General features: G+C 44.1%; 1 protein-coding gene across 4 annotated transcripts in view; it reads right to left on the bottom strand.

The window, feature by feature from the left end:
• The window catches only part of ANKS1B (ankyrin repeat and sterile alpha motif domain containing 1B), a 177,696-nt gene that overhangs the window by 50,422 nt on the left and 106,024 nt on the right, over positions 1-21,250 (bottom strand). For 2 of the 4 annotated variants that reach the window (XM_040345220.1, XM_040345222.1), the window contains exons 2-3: positions 18,345-18,487; positions 726-872 (exon numbers count right to left, since the gene is read on the bottom strand). In XM_040345220.1, the coding sequence (XP_040201154.1) occupies positions 726-872; positions 18,345-18,431 (234 nt within the window). In that variant the 5' untranslated portion in view covers positions 18,432-18,487. The remainder of the gene's footprint in view (positions 1-725; positions 873-18,344; positions 18,488-21,250) is intronic. The other 2 variants (XM_040345221.1, XM_040345223.1) reach the window with 1 other exon arrangement.

Below are 21,250 nucleotides of genomic sequence, written 5' to 3'. Positions count from 1 at the left end.
CATTGAGTAAGCTCCAACCAGACTGACTTAGAGTAGCAATACATATTTGTTACATGAGTATGTTGTGCTTCCTGAATAATAGTACAGCACAGTTCTAATACGAATGTGGGACTATGGATCATACAATATCTAAGCTCATCTTGGTATTCTCTCATCAGTTGTTCTGCAATGGTGCTGACTGCACTGTCTGATATAAAGCTACTAAGGAGCACCTGCAAACCTCTACATGAAATCCCACCATTACTTTATGACATAGCAATCAAGCATATAAAAACATTACAATAGTAAACTTTGTACTCGCTAAAAGTTCTCCAATGTTATATAAGACTTACCAGGCAAACCGAGTACTGCAATCAACTTGTGCTGAAAACAAATGTAAGGTCTGTTTGTGCTTATCCTTTTTTGGAAATTATGGCTCCCTGGCTGACAAGCGCTTGCACTGACTTGTATCAATACGCAGCCAGTGGAGTCGGATCTCCTTATCTGCACACTTGTCTCAGGGGTATGAAAGTTGATAGAATAGCATGGCAGCCTGGTAATTTGTATTTTTATAAGAGGAGTTGTGAACAACGGCAGCCCCCTTATTTTTATAAATACAGGTGTCCTTAATTACCAGTAGAAAAATAAAAAAGAGGGTAACTTTTATAAGCAAACCTGTAAAATTAGGGTTAATGATAAAACCAAGAGTCAGTCATCGTAAGGAAAGACACCACTGTAATACTTACATATGCTTTATAATCACATGCTTGGAAGATGAGTTTTTCGGGATGATGCTGCCAGTACTGGAATGGTATGGAGCCTGTGGTTTCGTTGGGGGCTCGCAGGCTGATGGAAGGTTCTCCCCAATCTCCTGTCTGAAAATCATATTTACTCTAAAAGTAACAAGTGTCAGTTTAGTAGATTGTACAAGAGATACTTAGTGCACACGGAACACCATGGACACTACGTACATACTCCCGAAACGGAACAGAGACAATCTTTGAACAACACGAAGACATTCATCAAAACTAAAGAAAGGTGATAGGTTATTCACACAGTAGAAAACCATTGGGTGATAGACTTTCTTTAATAATCTGACTGTAGGAAGTCACCACAAGCCTAATGACTTAAGGCTGTAAACTTCAGTTTGTCAGTGTCATGATTTATTAAATACAAACTAACTTAGTTAATGTCTGAAAAATGTCCAGGAATATTTCCCAAGAGCTGACTTGTACAACTGACCCAACATGGGATAGGGGATATTTCAGAGTGGCTGTCGTATAACTTGGAAGCTTGGGATTTTAATCTTGACTGTTTATAAACTGGCACTGGAACCCCAACATTACATCCCATATTAGAATGTGCTACCTTTCGAAAAAAATAATTATATTTATATATATATGTTTGTTTATTTCATGTAAGGCCTGAGCAATGCATAGAGGTGGTCACATGTTTCTTCATGCCTGGAAGCACTAGGCCCTTATCAGCCACTTCAACTGAACAAAAGTGAAGGTTGGCAACAATGAATATAAGTAGGACTGAGGGTGGACATAAAAAAAAACTCAGCTTGCCCATTTAGGCGGTCTTTTAGTTATGGTGGTTATATTTGTGTTAGTGACATTTTCTAACCTCTCCTAAGGTGCTGGACAATTATTGGCCAACAATTCAAATTTTGTAACCATTCTCCAATTTTCATCTATCATTCCCCTGTGTTGTACAGTGCTTGTTGAATTGTGATAATTGTTCTTTATGCAAGAGATCTGCTTGGAGCACAAAAGGACATGTAGTTTAGGTGCTTTTGAATTGGGGATCCAACACTTGATACTGGGATGCATAGTCAACAAGATTTGCAATACATTGTACTGAGTGCTTTATATTTGATTCAATGTATAAACAATGAAGATGTTCCACAATCCTATAATACAGGGGTAGATGTTGCTGTCCTGCTCCTTTAGGTCTCATGCAAATGGATGCTTTAAGGCGGATAAATGCACTAGTGTAAAATTCCGGCATTTTTCTGCACCTGGTGATCCAAAGGTGAACCACACAGCTGGCCATTGTACACGTACTTGTACTCAGATAATGGCAGGTGCTTTTGTGGATCAGTGTAAGCATGCATGTGTGCGTATGAAATATTCACTGAACATGGAAATTCTGTATTCAGGGAATAAGTTCTATGCACGTGCACCTGTTCATACCAATAAACTAAAGCATCAGCCTATATCTGGGTACAAACACATACACCCATTCACTTTGACGGCCAGCTGTATGTGCCTCCACAGAGTGAGAGGTCAGTAGTAAGTAACGCAGCATTCAAAGGTCAGTAGCATGTAATACACATGCAGGGGTCAGTAGTATGTAACACAGAGTTCAGGAGTAAATATTGCAGAGTGCAACAGACCAGTAGTTAGTAATGCAGCAGAGTGCAGGGGTCAGTAGTATGTGACACACTGGTCACAGGTCAGCAGTAACCGCCACACATTTTGCCCCAACAAGCAAAAATACCTCCCTCCCAGTACAAACATTTACTTCTGAAAATAAAATTGTCCACAGTACAAATTCCCCCTCCATCTGTTAAATTCACTCACCAGATCTCAGACCTTTAACCCTTTCCAGGTCTCCCTCTGGCTGTGTCATGTCGGAGCTGTAGAGTAACCTAGAACTTCCTTCAGCTTTGCATTGCCTATTTCTGCTCTCATTTGAGACCTGAGAAGTGGCTACCACTTCTGACAGAGAAGCAGCATGAAGGGTTTGTTATATACCCATCACATGGCCATGATCAACAGATAGATTGCAATCAACCTGTTGCCCAACCTCCGTTCTATTGTTAAGTGGCTATTATAGGAGAACTGCAGGAAAACAACCAAATACATAGCAATTTATATACACTATGGCCCAGATTCTCAAAGCCCTTACGCCGACGTATAACAAGATACGCCGACGTAAGTGCAAATGTGCGCCGTCGTATCTGTGCGTCGGACCCACAAACTAAGATGCACCTAAAAACAGGCTTCATCCCACCAACGTAACTTGCCTACGCCGGCATAGGGTGGGCGCACATTAAGGCTGGACACATGGTGGCGCTCCCATTGATTAGCCATTCCAATATGCAAATGAGTGAAATACGGCACTGCGCGTAAGTTGTACGTCCGGAGTAAAGTTATTCCCCATAAAGGAGGTGTAACCCAGCAGCAGACATGCAAAGGTCTGCACCAGGGAACACAAGCCGGCGTATTTTACGTTGGACGTGTCTGGCTGGGCGTAGGTTACGTTCACGCCGTACACAGTGATCCGGCGTAGTTTAGGCAGTTGTTTCGATGTGGTTGTGAGCAGGCGCAGGTGGATGCGTCCACGTCACGCCGCATGCGCAGTTCGTGATACGTATCTGTCTGCCGCTCGGCCCATCATTTGCATGGGGTCACGCCTCATTTGCATGGCTCACGCCCACTTCCACCTACGCCGGCGTACACCTTCGAAACCCAGCGCAGCGTTGGGAGCACTGGCTTGGTGAATTCCATGCTTGCCTCTCTGTGCTGCGTTGACGTAGCGTACATTGTTTGCGCTATGGCGGCGTAATGTGCGCCAGCTCTCTGTGAATCTGGGCCTATATTGCCAAAAGTATTGGGAAGCCTACCTTTACACACACATGAAGTTTAATGGCATCCCAGTCTTAGTCCGTAGGGCTCAATATTAAGTTGGTCCACCCTTTGCAGCTGTAACAACTTCTACTCTTCTGGGAAGGCTGTCCACAAGGTTTAGGATTGTGTCTATAAGAATGTTTGACCATTCTTCCAGAAGCGCATTTGTGAGTTCAGGCAATGAGGTGTGGACAAAGAAGGCCTGGTTCGCAGTCTTTGCTCTAATTCATCCCAAAGATGTTCTATTGGGTTGAGGTGAGAACTCTGTGCAGGACAGTCAAGTTCCTCCACCCCAAACTCACTCATCCATGTCTTTAAGGACCTTGCTTTTTGCACGGATCCAAATCATTTTGGTAAAGGGGGATTATGGTGTGGGGTTGATTTTCAGGGGTTGGGCTTGGCCCCTTAGGGCCAGATCCACAAAAACCCGGCGCAACGTAACTTTTTCAATTTAAGTTACACCGCCGGAAAATTTCTACCTAAGTGCCCGATCCACAAAGCACTTACCTAGAAATTTTCGTCCCATTTAAATTAGGCGCGCTCCCACGCCGGCCGTACTGCGCATGCTCATAACGTCATTTTCCCGATGTGCTTTGCGCGGTTTTACGTTGCGCCGGGTTTTGAGAATCGCGACGGGCGTAAAAAAAATATACGGGTTGCGGCGGGAAAAAAAAATTGAAAAAAAAAAGACGGCGACACGGGATAGAAGGGTCTACTTTTACAAGGCCTAAACAGTTTAGGCCTTCTAAAAGTAGACCTAATATTGCGACGGCAAACTAATACTTACGGAGAAAAAACGAAGCGTAAAAGCTTTGTGGATCTCCGTAAGTGCTAATTTGCATACCCGAAGCGGCATTTCGACGAGAAATGCCCCCAGCGGCGGCTGCGGTACTGCATCCTAAGATCCGACAGTGTAAGTCCCTTACACATGTCGGATCTTCTGTCTATGTGAAACTGATTCTGTGGATCAGTTCCATAGATAGAAACAGGGATACGACGGCGTATCAGTAGATACGCCGTCGTATCCCTTTTGAGGATCAGGCCCTTAGTTCCAGTGAGGGGAACTCCTAAAGTTATACTAAAGGTTTGCTTTGAAAATAAAAATAAAAATAACAAACATGTTATACTTACTTCCACTATGCTGCTCGTTTCGCACAAAGTGGCCCCGAACATCCTCTTCTGGGGTCCCTTGGCGGCTCTCGTGGCTCCTGCCCGCATTAGATAACCCCCCAGGAGAAGCGCTCTCCCAAGGTTGTAAAGGCTCGTGTTTTTTCACCTAATACATAGGATGCATTTAGGTGAAAAAACCCAAGCCTTTACAACCCCTTTAAGTTAAGTTTAACTTTTTCGCAATAGTTTGGGGATGGCTCCTCCCTGTTCCAACATGACTGCACACCAGTGCACAAAGCAAGGTCCATAAAGGTATGGATGAGTGAGTTTAGGGTAGAGGAACTTGACTGGCCTGCACAGAGTCCTGATCTCAACCTGATACAATACCTTTGGGATGAATTAGAGCGGAGACTGTGAAACAGGCCTTCCCATCCGCATCAGTGCCTGGCTTCACAAATGTGCTTTAGAAGAATGGTCAAACACTCCCAAACCTTGTGGCTAGCCTTCCCAGAAGAGTTGAAGCTGTTAGGCCTTGTACACACGGTCGGACGGTCCGATGAAAGCTGCCGGATTTTGGTCTGATGTGTGTACACACCATCAGACCAAAATCCCCGCGGACAGCGAACGCGGTGACGTGGTCGCGACAATGACGCGGCGACGTGCGCGACCCTGGAAGGTCAATGCCTCCACGCATGCGAGGGCTTTCGGCCGAGCGGACATGTCCGGTGAGTCGTACAGACGACCGAACATGTCCGACGGACAGGCTTCCAGCGGACATGTTTTTTAGCATGCTAAGAAACATTTGTCCGCTGGAAACCTGTCCGCTAGGCCGGGAATCCGGTCCGGTCGGCCGTACAGACGACCGAACATGTCCACGGAAACTGGTCCGCGGACCAGCTTCAGCAGACATGTTCGGTCGTGTGTACGAGGCCTTATAGCTGCAAAGGGTGGGCTAACTCAATATTGAACCCTACAGACTAAGACTGGGATGCCATTAAAGTCCATGTGCGTGTAAAGGCAGGTGTCCCAATGCTTTTGGTAATATAGTGTATGTGAATCAATTTTTAATTCTGTTTAGCCAGTCTTGTGACATGCCACACTGCACAGCAAGAAAGATCCCTGTTTTTAGAATTACCTGGTTGCTAATTGGACAGAGGTTATGATGATGATTTGTTGTCCATGTTCTCTTTGACTAAGCCTGTTCAGACTGAAATGCGTTAGAAGGCAGAGTCTTGATAGGGTGTACATTGTATACTTTAGGGAATAAATCTACCTGTGCTTGGGACCTCCTGGAGTGCAGATGTGTTCTTTTGGTTTTCATTATACTATACAAATACATACACAGAGCAGGAAAATGGTCAGTAGCGAACCCTAACAGGAGGAAGATTGTGCATGGCTCCAGTAACAGTGTCTGCTTTCTTTTCTTTTATTGTCCAGTTTACTTTCTGGAGGCACAGAGGTGACGAACGCACAAAGTGGGTTTTGCAGAATGAGGAAATAAGGGTCACCTGTCTGACAGTGGATTGCAACACGCTTGTTAATCAAAGGACTGGCTAAACAGAATCACAACTCCGCTGGCTAATTACACAGTAAGGTCTGGTTCACACTAGTGCAATTTCAGATGCGACCTTAGTTGCACAGAATTGCATGCCAATCACATTTATTTCAGTGGTGCCCATTGACGTCAATGAAACACAACTGCGTAGCGATTTTGTTGAAAGTACCTGTGCTACTTTGGGGTGAGGCAGCATGATTTTGTGCACCATAGACATCAAAAGAGACAAATCAAAAATGAATATACATGCACTTTTTGGTGTGTTTTTGCCTTTATTATTTGTTTGTTGTTAAGGAGCAGGCACCTGCTTGCCTTCTAACAACCAGTGACTCATCCTTGTTCTGACCGAAGGGATGAGTAATTAGTTGTTAAGCAGTCAGCGGCTGTTAAGGGGCCAGCGGTCAATAAAAAAAAAATGGTGTGAAGGTCCTCCTACAATCAATCCACAGCATGCCCTTTGGGTTCTGGTATGGATTTTAAGCAGGACCCCATGCCAAAACTAATTGAAAAAAATGGTTTGAACCCCCCCCCCCCCTCCAAGATCTGTACCAGACCCTTATCCGAGCAAAGGACCTTGTCCCAATGTTGATAAGACCAAGGACCTATTTCCCACAACCCTGGTCCAGTGGTTGTGTTGGGGTGCTGGGGTGACTTATCAGAATCTGGAAGTCCGTTTACCAAGGAGGCCCCCGATCTCGCCCCCATGTGAGTATGAGGTACATAAAGTCCTTATTTTAGAAAAAAAAGTCCCCTGATGTAGATTCATTTGGTCAATGATGTCTTTAGGGGGTGGGACCACCTGGTGAGGTCATTGACCAAACATGGGCATGGACATATCCATATAGAGTCAATGATGTCACAAGGTGGCCCACCCCCTTGTGCCAACTTTCCTCACCCCCTTTGTTTTTTTAAGCGGAGGTGGGAAGCAAAGCTGTCATTAGGAGGTAAGCAGCGGGTGCAGTCAGGGTTGGCGGCTGTCGTTCACAGTGATTGGCATTGACTTACATCACTGGACAACCTGATTGACGATGAAACTACACCAGGGGAACTTTTTTATTTTATTTACATTTGACATTTTTTTGGTTAATGAGTAGGGGTATAGGGGGTTCTAGATTACGATAAGTCACCTTCCGCACCCCCACAACCACCGGGCCAGGGTTGTAAGAAAGAGGCTCTTGTCCTAGTCAACATGAAGACAAGGTGATTTGCAGGGGGGGGGGGGGTGTTCATGGCAAAGAACCCCCTTATGTTGAGGGCATGTGGCCTGGTACAGTTCAGGGATTGCACACTTATCCCCTGCTTTCCTGCCGTGCCAGGCTACATGCTTGGATAAGGCTTTGTTGTGGATTTTGGGGGGTTCATCATGCCATTTTTTAAATTTTTGGTGTGGAGTCCTCCTTAAAATCCATACCAAATCTGAAGCACCTGGTATGTACTGTGGGGGGACCTCCATGCAATTTTTTGGATTTTTGCTGACAGGCTCATTTGTTTACATTCTGTTGTAAGCCAGAATTCCCGACTGACAGCAGAGATGAGTCACTGGTTGTTAGGACGTCAGCGGGGGCCGGCTATTTAACAACCAATGATCCATCATTGCTGGCTGACGACAGGGATCAGTCAAAACGCAGTAATATAAAAAATTCCACTACACTACACTACATAATCGCACTGAAAATCGGATCAAATCGCAGCCGCATTAGTGAACCCAGTCTAAATACACATGCTGTGTATTTAGCTATGCTTACTGGAGTTCTGTTTTAATTCACCTGAGCATTTGACTAAATCTGTAGCAAATTGTATCCCAGAATGGTTTCACAAAATCAGCACTTAATACACTTCAGCACATGTCTGTGCAGAATCTTTACTGTGGGACTTCAATAAACCTCTCTAATGAAGCTGATAATGGGGGTTTCCCTGCATTGAAATCTCAAGGCGCGCACTACGTCTCCCTCATCATTAGCGTTGCACGGGAAACGATCAGGCACCCAGAAGCAAGGCACATTTCACTGTGTGGGAAATAATTACATGGTAGTGCGATCAGGGCAGGAGAAGTTTATCTCATTTACACATAAATGCAAACAAAATGACAATGGAAGCCATTAATTATATATCTGCAGTCTCCTGAACACAGGAGACAAAAATATTTTACTGGCACAAAATATGTATGAAAGGGACACCCATGGAAGCACAGTAGACCTTGCGGCCATTGGGTGCTTTTTATTGGGATGACTGAAGTAAGGCCTGCAAAGTAAAATGATATCCTGAATTAGTATGTGTTTAACGTTCAGTGCCTGGATGAGAAATAAGAAAGGCAAACCTGTGTACATACAGAGGAAAGCAACATGTTTTCCCTAAACCCCCCTACCCCGTACCCAACAGCACATCTCACTTTTGCTTTATTCATCACTGTTCTCTGTTTAGCTTTTAGGAGTAAAGAAAAAAAGCTTTGCTCTAGTTGGAGCTAACACAGGGCTGAAGACAATCCTCACCCCCATGTGACCGTGCCTAGCCAATCACTAAGGGAGTGTTTTATTATACCCAAAAGTATTGTTTTTGTTTTGTTTTGTTCTTTGCTACTGGCAGCTGAACAGAGTGTAGGGGAGTGAAGGAAAGGTAGATATGTTGTGCTGAGAAGGGGGTATTAAAGTAAACCCACTGCTTTGGACTGTATGGAAAAGGAAAGGTTTGATTTAGGGTGAGCTTTTCTAAACCAGTCAAATTAAAACAATGAGTACTGAAGCCAAAGAATCAGAACAGCAGTCAGGCTTCTTTTAAATACAGTTAAAGGGGTTGTAAGATTTGCGTTTTTTTACCTTAATGCATCCTATGCATTAAGGTGAAAAAACATCCGATGCTTACAAGCCCCCCAGCCCCCGGTTTACTTACCTGAGCCCTCGAAAGTCTGGCGTCATGACCGTGCTGGCTACTCTTCATTGGAGATTGATAGCAGTGCAGCCATTGGCTCCAGCTGCTGTCAATCGAATCTATGACACGGTGCGCCGGGGGCGGAGACGAGTGATACACTTGTCGGCTATAGCCGCCGACTGTATCATGGGAGTGTGCCCACAAGCTAACCCCCTTGGGAGAGCGCTTCCCAGAACGGGGGCTAGCTCTTGTGGGGAGGAGCCGAGACAGCTGCCGAGGGACCCCAGAAGACCAGGATCGCGGCCACTCTGTGCAAAACGAGCTGCACAGTGGAGGTAAGTATGACATGTTTGTTATTTAAAAAAAAAATTAAAGTGGTATTAAAGCTTTGTTTTTGTTTTTTAAATAAACAAACATGTTATACTTGCTCCTCCCTCGAGCAGTGCCCCCAGAGAAAGCAGCACCCTTACGTGCTCGCTCCTGAGCTGCTGCACTATATGGCACTATATGTCCATAAGACACATAGAGACATAGAGACGTAACTCGGTTCCTCTCCCTCACTCTCTCCTCATTGGTTTACTGGCTGTGACTGACAGCAGTACGACCCAATGGGCTCCCGCTGAGGTCTCAGCCAATAAGGGAGGGAGAGTCCCGCGACAGCTGAGGCTATTGGGAACACCCATGGATCGGATGAAGATCACACAGGTTTTCTACCTTCATGCATAGAATGCATAGAATAGCTTTTAGAGCCACTTTAAAGTGATTGTAAAGTTCCGTTTTTTTTTGCACAGAGCGGCCTGGATCCTCCTTTTCTAGGGGGTCCCTCTTCTGTGATCCTGGCATATCCCTCCTGTTCAGTGCCCCCACAGCAAGCAGCTTGCTATGGGGGCACCTGGGCCGAGTCACAGCTCTCTGTGACCATTCAGACACATAGCCCTGATCCAGCATTAAGATAAAACAAACTGTTGCCTTTACAACCACTTTAAGGTACCCAAATATGGTGCTTAAATTGCATGTAAACCCTGAAAATAATCTTCTCTTGTGTGCTCATTTATGGTGTGCTTAACATACAAATGAAAGGGGTTTGAGCAATAAGTATAAAAAAATCTACGGATCCTCCCAGAAATCTTGTCCAGTGGACTGTGTCCTGGACAACAGATCCCTATTTCCCCATGTTATACAAAACATGCAAAAGAGAGTAGTTTGTAGTTCTGTCCTAGGGTGACAGCTATGCTGCTTCATAGATACAGTATAGTGAGTAAATATTGTCAACCTCATAAAGGAAAAGTTTGATTAGAACGATCCCCAGGTGAATATAAATGAAAAAAAAAAACTGAATGGAACCACCACAGTCGTGGAAAAAATAGGGTAGGGAAATATTTGGGACTTTGAATGAGGCTGCAGACATGGTGCGGGTAATAAAAAACGTACAAATTTATTGGTCACACATTTGCAAAACACATATCAACATCCCGAGATCATGTAAATGAAAAATATACATTTCAAAAATAAAAGACATTACCACATATTAAAGCACATAGTATGCGCAGATACAGTGGGGCTAGCAGAGATACACCAATGCTTGACCGGATGTCACATGATCATCCGCATGGATTAATGAGTGCATAGGGTGAATATACATATGTACAGATGTCAAGATAACAGTCTTAGCGAATATGTAAAGGTGAAAAAAGGCTGGTAAAAGCATGTATAAAATATAATCGGATCAATTAGAATATTATCATAAAGTATGTGTAGCATCCGTATTGGCCCGACGCGTTTCGTGTGTATAACACTCTTCAGGGGCAGATGCTTGACTTATCTAAAAATATATAAAGATTAAGGGTAGGGTACAATAAGTAAATACAATTTATTTAAACCAGTATAAGGTGGAAAGGATGTCCACCTGAAGTACTCACATGGAATCAAGAATGAATGAATGCGGTATATATGGAGCCACGGCCAAGGGGATATGTCCGTCACGGGAGCTGAGGCGGCAGTAAAGCGCACACAAGAAGGGGCAGCAAGGAATCCTCCCAAAGCAAATAACATAGGGTTGAGCATGTATGGCATATACAGCGAGAGCAAAAACCACTAGGAATAGCCAGCTGGAATCTATAATAATAGTAATGACAGACAATTTAATGAGTATAAGAACAAATCGGGAGGCAGCCAGCCCAAATAAATGGATAGGTATAATAACCTAGTAGAGGCGTCCAAGATTCCCGGATAACCAGCAGGAGAGATAATGTGGTATAGCGTGTTACAGCTCATAGGCATTAGGATATGTAGGGAGGACCTTTAAATAGCCGCCTCACAGCTGTGCACGCCAGCGTGCCGTCAGCGTCACGTGGGCTGGAGGTACACCATAGGAGGGTGCCGCCACGGGCGGAGACCGCCCACAGCGTCCACCCTGTAGTCCTGGCAACCTCAGCTGAGATGGAAAACACACGCTCAGTGTAGTGACGTCAGAACTGACGTCACAGGCTGGGCGGGATGCGTGGCGCCGATGCGCCGTGTGTACCGCCTCCCTAAGTCCGAGCAGCCCCCCGCCCACACTGGGCAGAGAGAGGGGCGGGCAGGAGGCAGCACGCAGAGCGCGTCGCAGCTCCCAAATGGCAGACAGTGAAAGGCCATGGACATGTAACCACATCACATACCAGACCCATGACAGAAACGCATAACTGTTAGGTCTCAAGAAAAAATCCTGAGTGTGCTCAGTCTAAGCCTGATGAGAAAAACGCATAGAACTAAGCCGCCCAGCACTGGGATGGCAGGGGAACACTGCCAATCCTGTCTAGCAAGCCTCCATCCCTAAGCGAGAGAGAATAGACGTGCTATACTCATAGACCTCATTTAAAGTCCCAAAATCCCCTTCCTATTCTGAACCACCACAGTCATCACATCTATATGTAATCTATACAACTAGGCTAGGTGTCTCTAAAGATTTTAAACAAAGGGCTTACTGTCCTTCAGGCTTTAGGGAGCCAGACTGTGGCCAATGGGTGTAGAAAATGCCCCAGCGTCAGTGGAATTAAACAGTGCCCCATCATTGATTTAGGTTGGAGGAATAGAACTTCATTGTTGGTATCAGTGGGAAAAATAGTGTCCCATTGTTGGTATCAGTGGGAAGAAGAGTGCCAAATTGTTGGTGTTGGTGGGAGTAATAGGGCTCCATCTGGCTTCCTGGTTGCAGTCTGCAGACCACTCATCTAGGCAGAGGTTCAGACAAGGGTTGTAAGGGTTTGGGTAAGTTGGCAAAAGAAAAATACCCTCCTCCCACTAGATAAAAGTTATGCCCATCCTTTTGCCATCTTGAAACATGATATTATCATGTCGTCATATTTCTTTCATGTACCCAGGTGCTAAGTGAAGACCATTATAAATGGAAATAAAGGGGAAAGCAGGGCTGGGCTAACACATAGGCAAGAGAGGTGCACCTCTGGTAGTAATGCGGGGGGGGCGGTAAGATGGATCCACTACTACTGCCGATTACTCAGTTTTACATCTAGATCTTGCTGAAGTACATGAACAGCACTCTCAGCACTCTCTGTATGAATAAAACCTGAATTTGTTGGTTGCCGTATTAATTCATAAATGTATTTTTTAATGCATTTTTGTTAATGCTAACGTACCAACAAAATATTTGTCTCACATAATTGGATTTGCAGTCAACCTGCAATTGTTACACTTATTATTTAGTTAACCCCTTATTGACAGTTAGTTAACCCCAAATAGGTCTTAATAACTCCTGCTTAGCCAACTGGCCTTTACTGGGTGAAGGAAATTTTGTTGGACTGGTATAAAATATTTATACCATATATATTATATATTTATAAAATTGCCCCTAAGTGGTAAAACAACAGGACTAATGCCGCGTACACACGACCATTTTTAATGGTCTAGAAAAAACAACGTTTTTTCAACCCAATTCTTGTTAAGCCTGCCTTGCATACACACGATTGTGAAAAAAAATGCTCGAGCAAAGCGCGATGACGTACAACACGTATGACGGCACTATAAAGGGGAAGTTCCATTCGGATGGCGCCACCCTTGGGGCTGCTTTTTGCTGATTTTGTGTTAGGAAAAGTTTGGTGAGAGATGATTCGCGCTTTTCAGTCTTCGTGCTTTTCAGTCTGTTGAGTCGTCACGAATGTGCTATCTCCATTACGAACGCTAGTTTTACCAGAACGAGCGCTCCCGTCTCATAACTTGCTTCTGAGCATGCGCGTTTTTTTCACGTCGTTAAAGCCTACACACGACCAATTTTTACGACGTGAAAAACGTCAACAACAACGTGAAAAAATAGAGCATGTTCTAAATTTTTAATGCAAATTTTTCACGTCATGAAAAATGCTCTGGAGCCCACACACGATCGTTTTTAATGACATAAAAAAAAAAAAAATTCACATCATGAAAAAAGGTCGTGTGTATGGGGCATAACAGTCTGCAGAATTTCTACATTGTATATGCCTTTATCTTAACTATTTTTTACAGGTGCTAGAGGCTGATCATTCTACTGTTATATGGTGCTATGCATTAACTTCCCATTTAATTGTCATTTACTGAAGCCCGTTGAAAAATATCCTCAGGAAAGTAATGTTAGGCTTTAGAGGTGAAACCGTAATATCTAATCAGCTGAGCTCTGTAATGGTCATTGCCGCATAGAATATGATATTTCCTCAGTCCATTGCTAAATGACACTTAGGATACATTTTAGCCTTGTCGTAAAATCAGCTTTTAATAATATGAACTCGCCTCCATAGTTTTACTTATATTTCTTGACTTTTTATATTAAGACCTCTTCTAGACACTTTTAATAACCTGCTTTACGGTCTACATAAAGTTGGATTCAGTGGGGGAGGATAAATTAGAGCTTTTAAAGTCAGTAGTAGTTATTTTAAAAGCTATTTAGCCCATAGGATGAGTTAATAAAAGCATGGTTAGCTTTTTGGGTGATTTTGGAAGCTGACATTTAAATCAAGCACCTGTAAATTAAAAGTGTATCTAAACCCAAGAACATAAAGGTAATAACTTGCAGGTTACTAGTCCTTAAAGCGGAGGTCCGGCGTAAAAATTAATAAATGTACAAGTCAGCAGCTACAAACACTGTAGCTGCCGACTTTTAATAAGGAAACGTACCTGTCCTGGTTGTCTGCAATGTCAGCTGCCCGAGGCCGATCCGTCCCTTAGGCCGGGTCCCGACGCCGCGATCCTCACTAAGGGAAACAGGCAGTGGAGCCTTGCGGCTTCACTGCCCGTTTCCTACTGTGCATGCGCGAGTCGCGCGGCGCTCGGTGAATGGGTGGCTGACTTCTGGAAGACACAGTTCCCAGAAGTCAGCGTGCCCCATTCCCCAGAAGACAACATGAGGAAGACGAGACCGAGGGGCACTGCGGACAAGGAAGGGGCAGATTAGGAAGATCTGCCTAGTAATAGCCAATTCTGGTAAGTATAATTTTTTTTCCCAATTTTTTTGAGCCTTTTTGTTTATTTTTTTTTAGGGTGGACCGCCACTTTAAATGTGTGGCTGTGTTTTTGTACCAGACTTTTACTGCATTATTTTTTCTGGCAATCCTACCGATAACACATCTCCTATTCTAGGGTGACAAGGTTCACTCTCTGCACTGTATATGAAGGGGCAGCATTGTCACCTTAGCAAAGGACTACAGGACTCCTTCCACTTTCCTTTTCACCATAACACAGGGGGGAGGGGGGTTTGTTGTTCACGGAGCTAGCTGTGGACAATAGGAGTGCAGCACAGACATAGGGCACAGAAAGTTACTAGCTAACAAGATACAGGCAGGATCAGCAAGGATTTTTTTCACATATTGAACAGATATAGCAAAACGCTTTCAACTGTATATTTAACAAACCTTAAAGGGTTAGTAAAAGAAAAAGAAAATTCCTTTAAAATAACAAACATGTTATACTTACCTCCACTGTGCAGTTCGTTTTGCACAGAGTGGCCCCGATCCACGTCTTCTGGGGTCCCTCGGCGGCTGTCTCTGGTCCTCCCCGCAAGTACTGACCACAGTCATGCGAGAGAGCTTGCATGGTGGTGAGTAATTGCGGGCGCGCTCCCTTGATACAGCGAGCGGCCATAGCCGCTCACTGTATCACTCAGCCCTGCCCCTCGGCACGCCGCGTCACAGGATGTGATTGACAGCAGCGCCAGCCAATGGCTGCGCTGCTCTCAATCCATCCGCTCTAGCCAATCAGCGGCCAGGCTGAGCGGCGAAGAGGATCTCGGGACCGAGAGCGGGACTTTCGAGTGGTCAGGTAAGTATACCGGGGGCTCGGGGGGGGGGATGTTTTTTTACCTTAATGCATAGATTGCATTAAGGTGAAAAAATGTTTTCCTTTACAACTCCTTTAAAGGACGAAAATAAAAAGTGCATTGTTAAAGAATATGTTACCCCAACATTTCATATTCCGGATATGTGCCTGCTGTACCATGTACCGTATTTTCCGGCGTATAAGACGACTTTTTAACCCCTGAAATTCTTCTTAAAAGTCGGGGGGTCATCTTATACGCCGGTAACCTAACATGCAGACCGCGGCCATCCATTTTTCAAAAGCCGCGCCTCCTCCTTCTGCTGTTCCGTGATAGGCGGAACACTCAGCTTCCCAGCAGAGCCTCTGTTCAGTGATCCGCCTATCACGGATGCCCTCTCATCCTCGGTCTTGGACAAGAGGGCAACCGTGATAGGCAGAACACTGAACACAGTGTCTCCTGGGAAGCTTAGTGTTCCGCCTATCACGGAACAGCACGAGGAGGAGGCACGGCTTTTGAAAAATGGATGGCCGCGGTCTGACAAATTCTGCATGTCAGGCATAAGGTAAGGGATCGTCGAGACATGCAATGGCACAGTGAGGTATGCAGTGACACAGTGAGGCATGTAATGGTGCACAGTGAGGCATGTAATGGTGCACAGTGAGGCATGTAATGGTGGCACAGTGAGGCATGTAATGGTGGCACAGTGAGGCATGTAATGGTGGCACAGTGAGGCATGTAATGGTGGCACAGTAAGGCATGTAATGGTGGCACAGTCTGGCATGTAATGGTGGCACAGTCTGGCATGTAATGGCACAGTGAGGCATGTAATGGTGGCACAGTCTGGCATGTAATGGCACAGTGAGGCATTTAATGGCACAGTGAGGCATGTAATGGTGGCACAGTCTGGCATGTAATGGTGGCACAGTCTGGCATGTAATGGTGGCACAGTCTGGCATGTAATGGCACAGTGAGGCATTTAATGGCACAGTGAGTTGAGGCGAGGCATGACTAGTAGGAAGGGGGTCTTCTTATAAGGTGAGTATATCCCAAAACCAACATTTTAGCTAAAAAATTAGGGGGTCGTCTTATACGCCCAGTCGTCTTATACGCCGGCAAATACGGTACTTGTATGAGAAAGTATCCTGTTCTCTTTGTATTTCTTCCCTTGTGTGAAATCACTGGTGTTCCTGCCAGTTCCTCTGCGTACCTATTAAAAACTGACCACACCGAGCAGGCAGGAGAGCACAGCGTGGTCAGTTCTATAGCTGTGCCTGCTCTCCTCCAATTATCAGACTTGTCTTGACACATTCCCCCCTCCCCATACGCTTTAAGGTTTAGATACTTTTTAATGCAGAGAATGATAGAAAAGATATTACATACACGTCAGTTCTCTTTAATAAAAAGAAAGCAATCGCACACAAATTGTATCGTCTTTACTTTATCCTCAGGGTGACAGTCAATGTGCTCAGGTACTATATTTCAACTATACGGCACTGGATAATGACAATGGTTTGCAAATCTTGACTACTTCATTGGTGAAGGAAACCTGGCAAAATCTGGATCGATGGCCATACATGGATCGAAATGCTGCCTTTCAATCCATGTGTAACCATTCCTGTTAGAAAGAAATCAAACATTAAATCGATTTTTAACTTTGCTCGCTGGCTGTAGGAAAAAATACAAATCATCTATGGCCTGCTTTAGATGTCACTTTTATCCCTCAAGAATTCCCCAGAATTCAAAGAACTTTTGAAGGCCAGTTGAGACCCCAACCCATTTGTATATGTGCTAAAATGTTGAATCTGATAAAAGCAATCTAGTGTGGAAGAGCACAAAAAACTAATATGTTGTACCTCTTAATAATCACAGATTTGCAAATATTTTAAGAGGAAGGTTTGTCAAATGTGGTTATAAAATATATCTAAATATGGTCAGAGCTTCAGTAAGTGACTGTGCATGTGTGGGAAATATATAAATATGGCCAAAGTGGAGGAGGAGTTTGGGCATGTGTACATTTTCAAAGGTGAGGAAGAGTTTGAGTAAGTGGGTGTGAAATATGTAAATGTGTCAAACGGGGGGGGGGGAGTTTGGAAAAGAGGCTGTGAGTGTAAAATATGGGGGAGGGCACGTGATGGCGTCACAACACTGTCTTACTAGGAGGGCGGGTGCTTGATGTGAGCCGGCTGTTTTTATATGCGATTTTTAAACCTACCAATGTAAGTACAATACTTTTTCTTACAATTAAAAAGCCAGACAATATTACGCTATGGCTAGCCCTTCTTTTTGGGTCCTTTGCTGAATGAGACGATCACGGACTTTACAGTGGTGCCAGTGTGTGAGAATCATTGCAGCCATCTATCCAGTGTTAATTGTTCTTAAGATCTTCTGTGCAAGTAAAAGCTTTGGCTGGGCTATAGCCACATGCCTGGTTTTGCTTGCTATCTGGTAATCAAGTTTTTCTTATGGTGGCGGTACACTTCTTGATGTGAATCACCCTGGTAGCATTGTTATAAGGATTTATCCCACCAATTTCAACTATGGAAACATACTATCATGATATTCAATTAAACATCCTGGTGCATCAATTGGGACTATTCTAGCGCGGCTTCTCTCATTCATTTAACATGAGTGTAAAATATATAAATATGCAGAGAGGGGAGAAGGAGCTGGGGCCAGTAGACATGAAATATGTAAATTCATCAGAGGATAACAAGAATCTGGGCAGGACAGTCCTAGTGTGTCCTTATTTTTACCTTGGGAGGTAAAGTCTAAATACATAAACATAAACTCTTCAATGGCACTATGGATTGGTCAAAGCATACCCAAGATGTATTTCTTCAAATACCATTAAATTCTATCATCTAGAGTTGAATATACAAGCATAACAAAAGCTTATGTCATTATGCAAGTGTTTTACCTGAGCCATCTGTCTTTCAAGTTTTGACCTTGGTATATCATCGAAATAATTATCATTTCTTCTCCTCCGTCCATCCCCTTGCATCATAATGTGGGAAAAATCGAGCGATCCACCAGTCGGATACAGCTTTGCGGATTTTGTGACTGAAAAGGAACAGAGGAATATATTAGTAATATACATTTGGGGTAGATGGCTGACATATTTTTGGAACTGGTCATGGTGGCCCATGAAGGAAGGTAAAAATGACTGGAGGTCACACCACCATTTTTTGCACAAAAACAGTAGTGGGATTTAAGAAACTATACAGGTTTTCGATCAATTTTGTTATGTATGAAATTGTGTGATTTTTTTTATTGTTTGATATCTGATTTTTTTAATTTATTTGCTATATACATACAATTTTTGTTTTACAAAAAAAATATTTTACTGTATACTGGGTAAAGGTTTCCCAGAGCACTGTGAATAATCTAAGAGCAGGGCACAGTCTGCATTTATCTCGTAATCATGTTACACAATAGTTATTTACATGACTAAAATAAAAACATGTTTAAAAATGTTGTAATCCACTGACTATAATAAATAAATGTAAAGTAGACAATACAATAGATATACATTTCATTTAAGATTTTCCCATTATTTTTTCCACTAGGTACAACATTTTTAAGTTACTAATTGCTACAGTGATAAATGATATGGAGGGCAAGGAATCTCACTCTATATTACCCCGGGGCTCCATGTATGATGAAAACGGTTAAAGAAGCATGTGTTACTGACAGGACAGACTGCCTCACAAATTTCAGAGATGAATAAGAAGGACACTTATAGGTAAAACACACCCAATTACACAAACCAAGGACAAATAATTAACATAATTAGCAAAAGAATGATTGGTTAAACCCACAAGTTCTTTGTTTCACCACTACTTCATACTGTTTTTTCAAAATAAAAAAATCAATAGTTTATGGGTTGGATGAAAGATTTAAAGGAACACTAAAGGCAAACATGTTATACTTACCTCCACTGTGCAGCTCGTTTTGCACAGAGTGTCCCCGAATCCTGTCTTCTGGGGTCCCTCAGCGGCTGTCTCAGCTCCTCCTCGCAAAAGCTTTCCACCTTCTTGCGAGCAAGCTCCCATGGTGGAAAGCTTTTGCAGGCGCGCTCCTGTGATACAGTGGTGGGCATAGCCCCCGACTGTATCACTCGGCCCCGCCCCCAGCGCCGCGTCATCGGATGTGATTGACAGCAGCGCCAGCCAATGGCTGCGCTGCTATCAATCCGTCCAATCTAGCCAATCAACGGCCAGGCTGGGAACCAAAGAGGATCACGAGGATGCGCGTGGGACTTTCGAGGGGTGAGGTAAGTAAAACGGAGGTTCGGGGGGGGGGGGGGTGGTACTGTCGGATGTTTTTTCACCTTAATGCATAGGATGCATTAAGGTGAAAAAACATTTACCTTTACAACCCCTTTAAGTCCCGTATACACAATCACAATACTGCTTTTGGAGCGATCATGCGATAATCAGATCCTTAGTACAGAGCTTTCCAGAGCCGATCATGACTGTTCATCCGATATTATTGCATCTGACATGCACTAAAATATTTTTCGTACGATACCAGATCGTACGATTTTTGTTTAATCAGTACAGTTGTCGTCCGAAAATGCAATACAAATACACTACAACACATTACATCACTTCCGAATTTTTATTCTGTCATAGTAGAGTTTTCATGACTTTAGTAAACTCTTTAGGTTCGATCTGAAATTAGCATGCAAAAAAAACAAAAAACAGATGATCATTCGTCTGATAATCTCATTGTGCGTACCAGGCATAAGTGTGGTATAACACTTCTGGTAGTTGAATAGTAGAATGTCTGTAAAAGTCAATGAATCAAACCACAAAAAAACAGGAAGGAAAGGGGGACACAGGGTTTTCAAAGGGACAGTTCCCTAGCTTGGTAATGTCTTCCATATTCCTGCCCTACCTTTAGGAGGAAAAGCACTTCCTAGCAATGAAATTTAGGCACCCCACAATGCACTTTAGAGCTGCAGTCATGGATGCTTCCTGTCAATTTCGCAGCTCCAGAGCCCAAAACCTAAAACCAAGTGAGAGCTAAGCTGAGGACAAGGAGGACTGGCTGAGGGTAAGAAGGGCCATCCCCCCTAGGCTAGTATTAGGAAGATATGCTGGGATGGTGCCCCTAAATTCAGAGTCAGAGACTTTTATAGTTACCTGCTCCCTGTTCAGATCTGCGAACACAGCTTCTAGCATAAGGAGGTCTTCCACCATCAACCTTTTCTGCAGTTCTGAGATGTTATATGACTGCATACCTCCCAACCGTCCCGGATTTGCAGGGACCATCCCGGGATTTGAATTAAAACCCAGCATCCCACAAGTACGGTGCTAAATACCTGAGCTCAGTGCCAAAACAATTTCCAGCAATCCGCTCCACTAACCCTCCCAAAATGGGCATGCTAAAGCAGACACCTGACACGCCTACCCCGCATCTCTTGCCCCACATGCTCACCTTACCGGCAGTCTGTATAATCACTCACTGCAGACTGACTGAACCTGTCTTCTCATAGGGTCTGAAGATTTCATGTACAAAGGTCAAGAGGAGGACCCGGGGAGGAGGAACAACACAACGCATGAATCCGCGCTGATCTTAGGTATATGAATGAGGGGAGAACACAGTGACTAGAAAGAGGGAGAAAACAGTGACTAGGAGGGGGGAGTAGACAGTGACTAGGAAGGGGAGAACACAGTGGCCAGGAAAGAAGGGTAGGTCGCAGGTAACAAAGTTTCATGCAAGGAGTGACTTGGGCGGATATGTGCTTGGGGCGCTTTGGAAGGGCAGAGAACTTGAGCTATATGGGGGGCTAGATATTGAGTCTGACCTCCCCAACCC

The sequence above is a fragment of the Rana temporaria genome, chromosome 3 (genome assembly GCF_905171775.1).
Source record: "Rana temporaria chromosome 3, aRanTem1.1, whole genome shotgun sequence".
NCBI lineage: Eukaryota > Metazoa > Chordata > Amphibia > Anura > Ranidae > Rana > Rana temporaria.
Note: the sequence above shows the minus strand (reverse complement) of the source record. Positions and strands in the feature narration are given on the sequence as shown.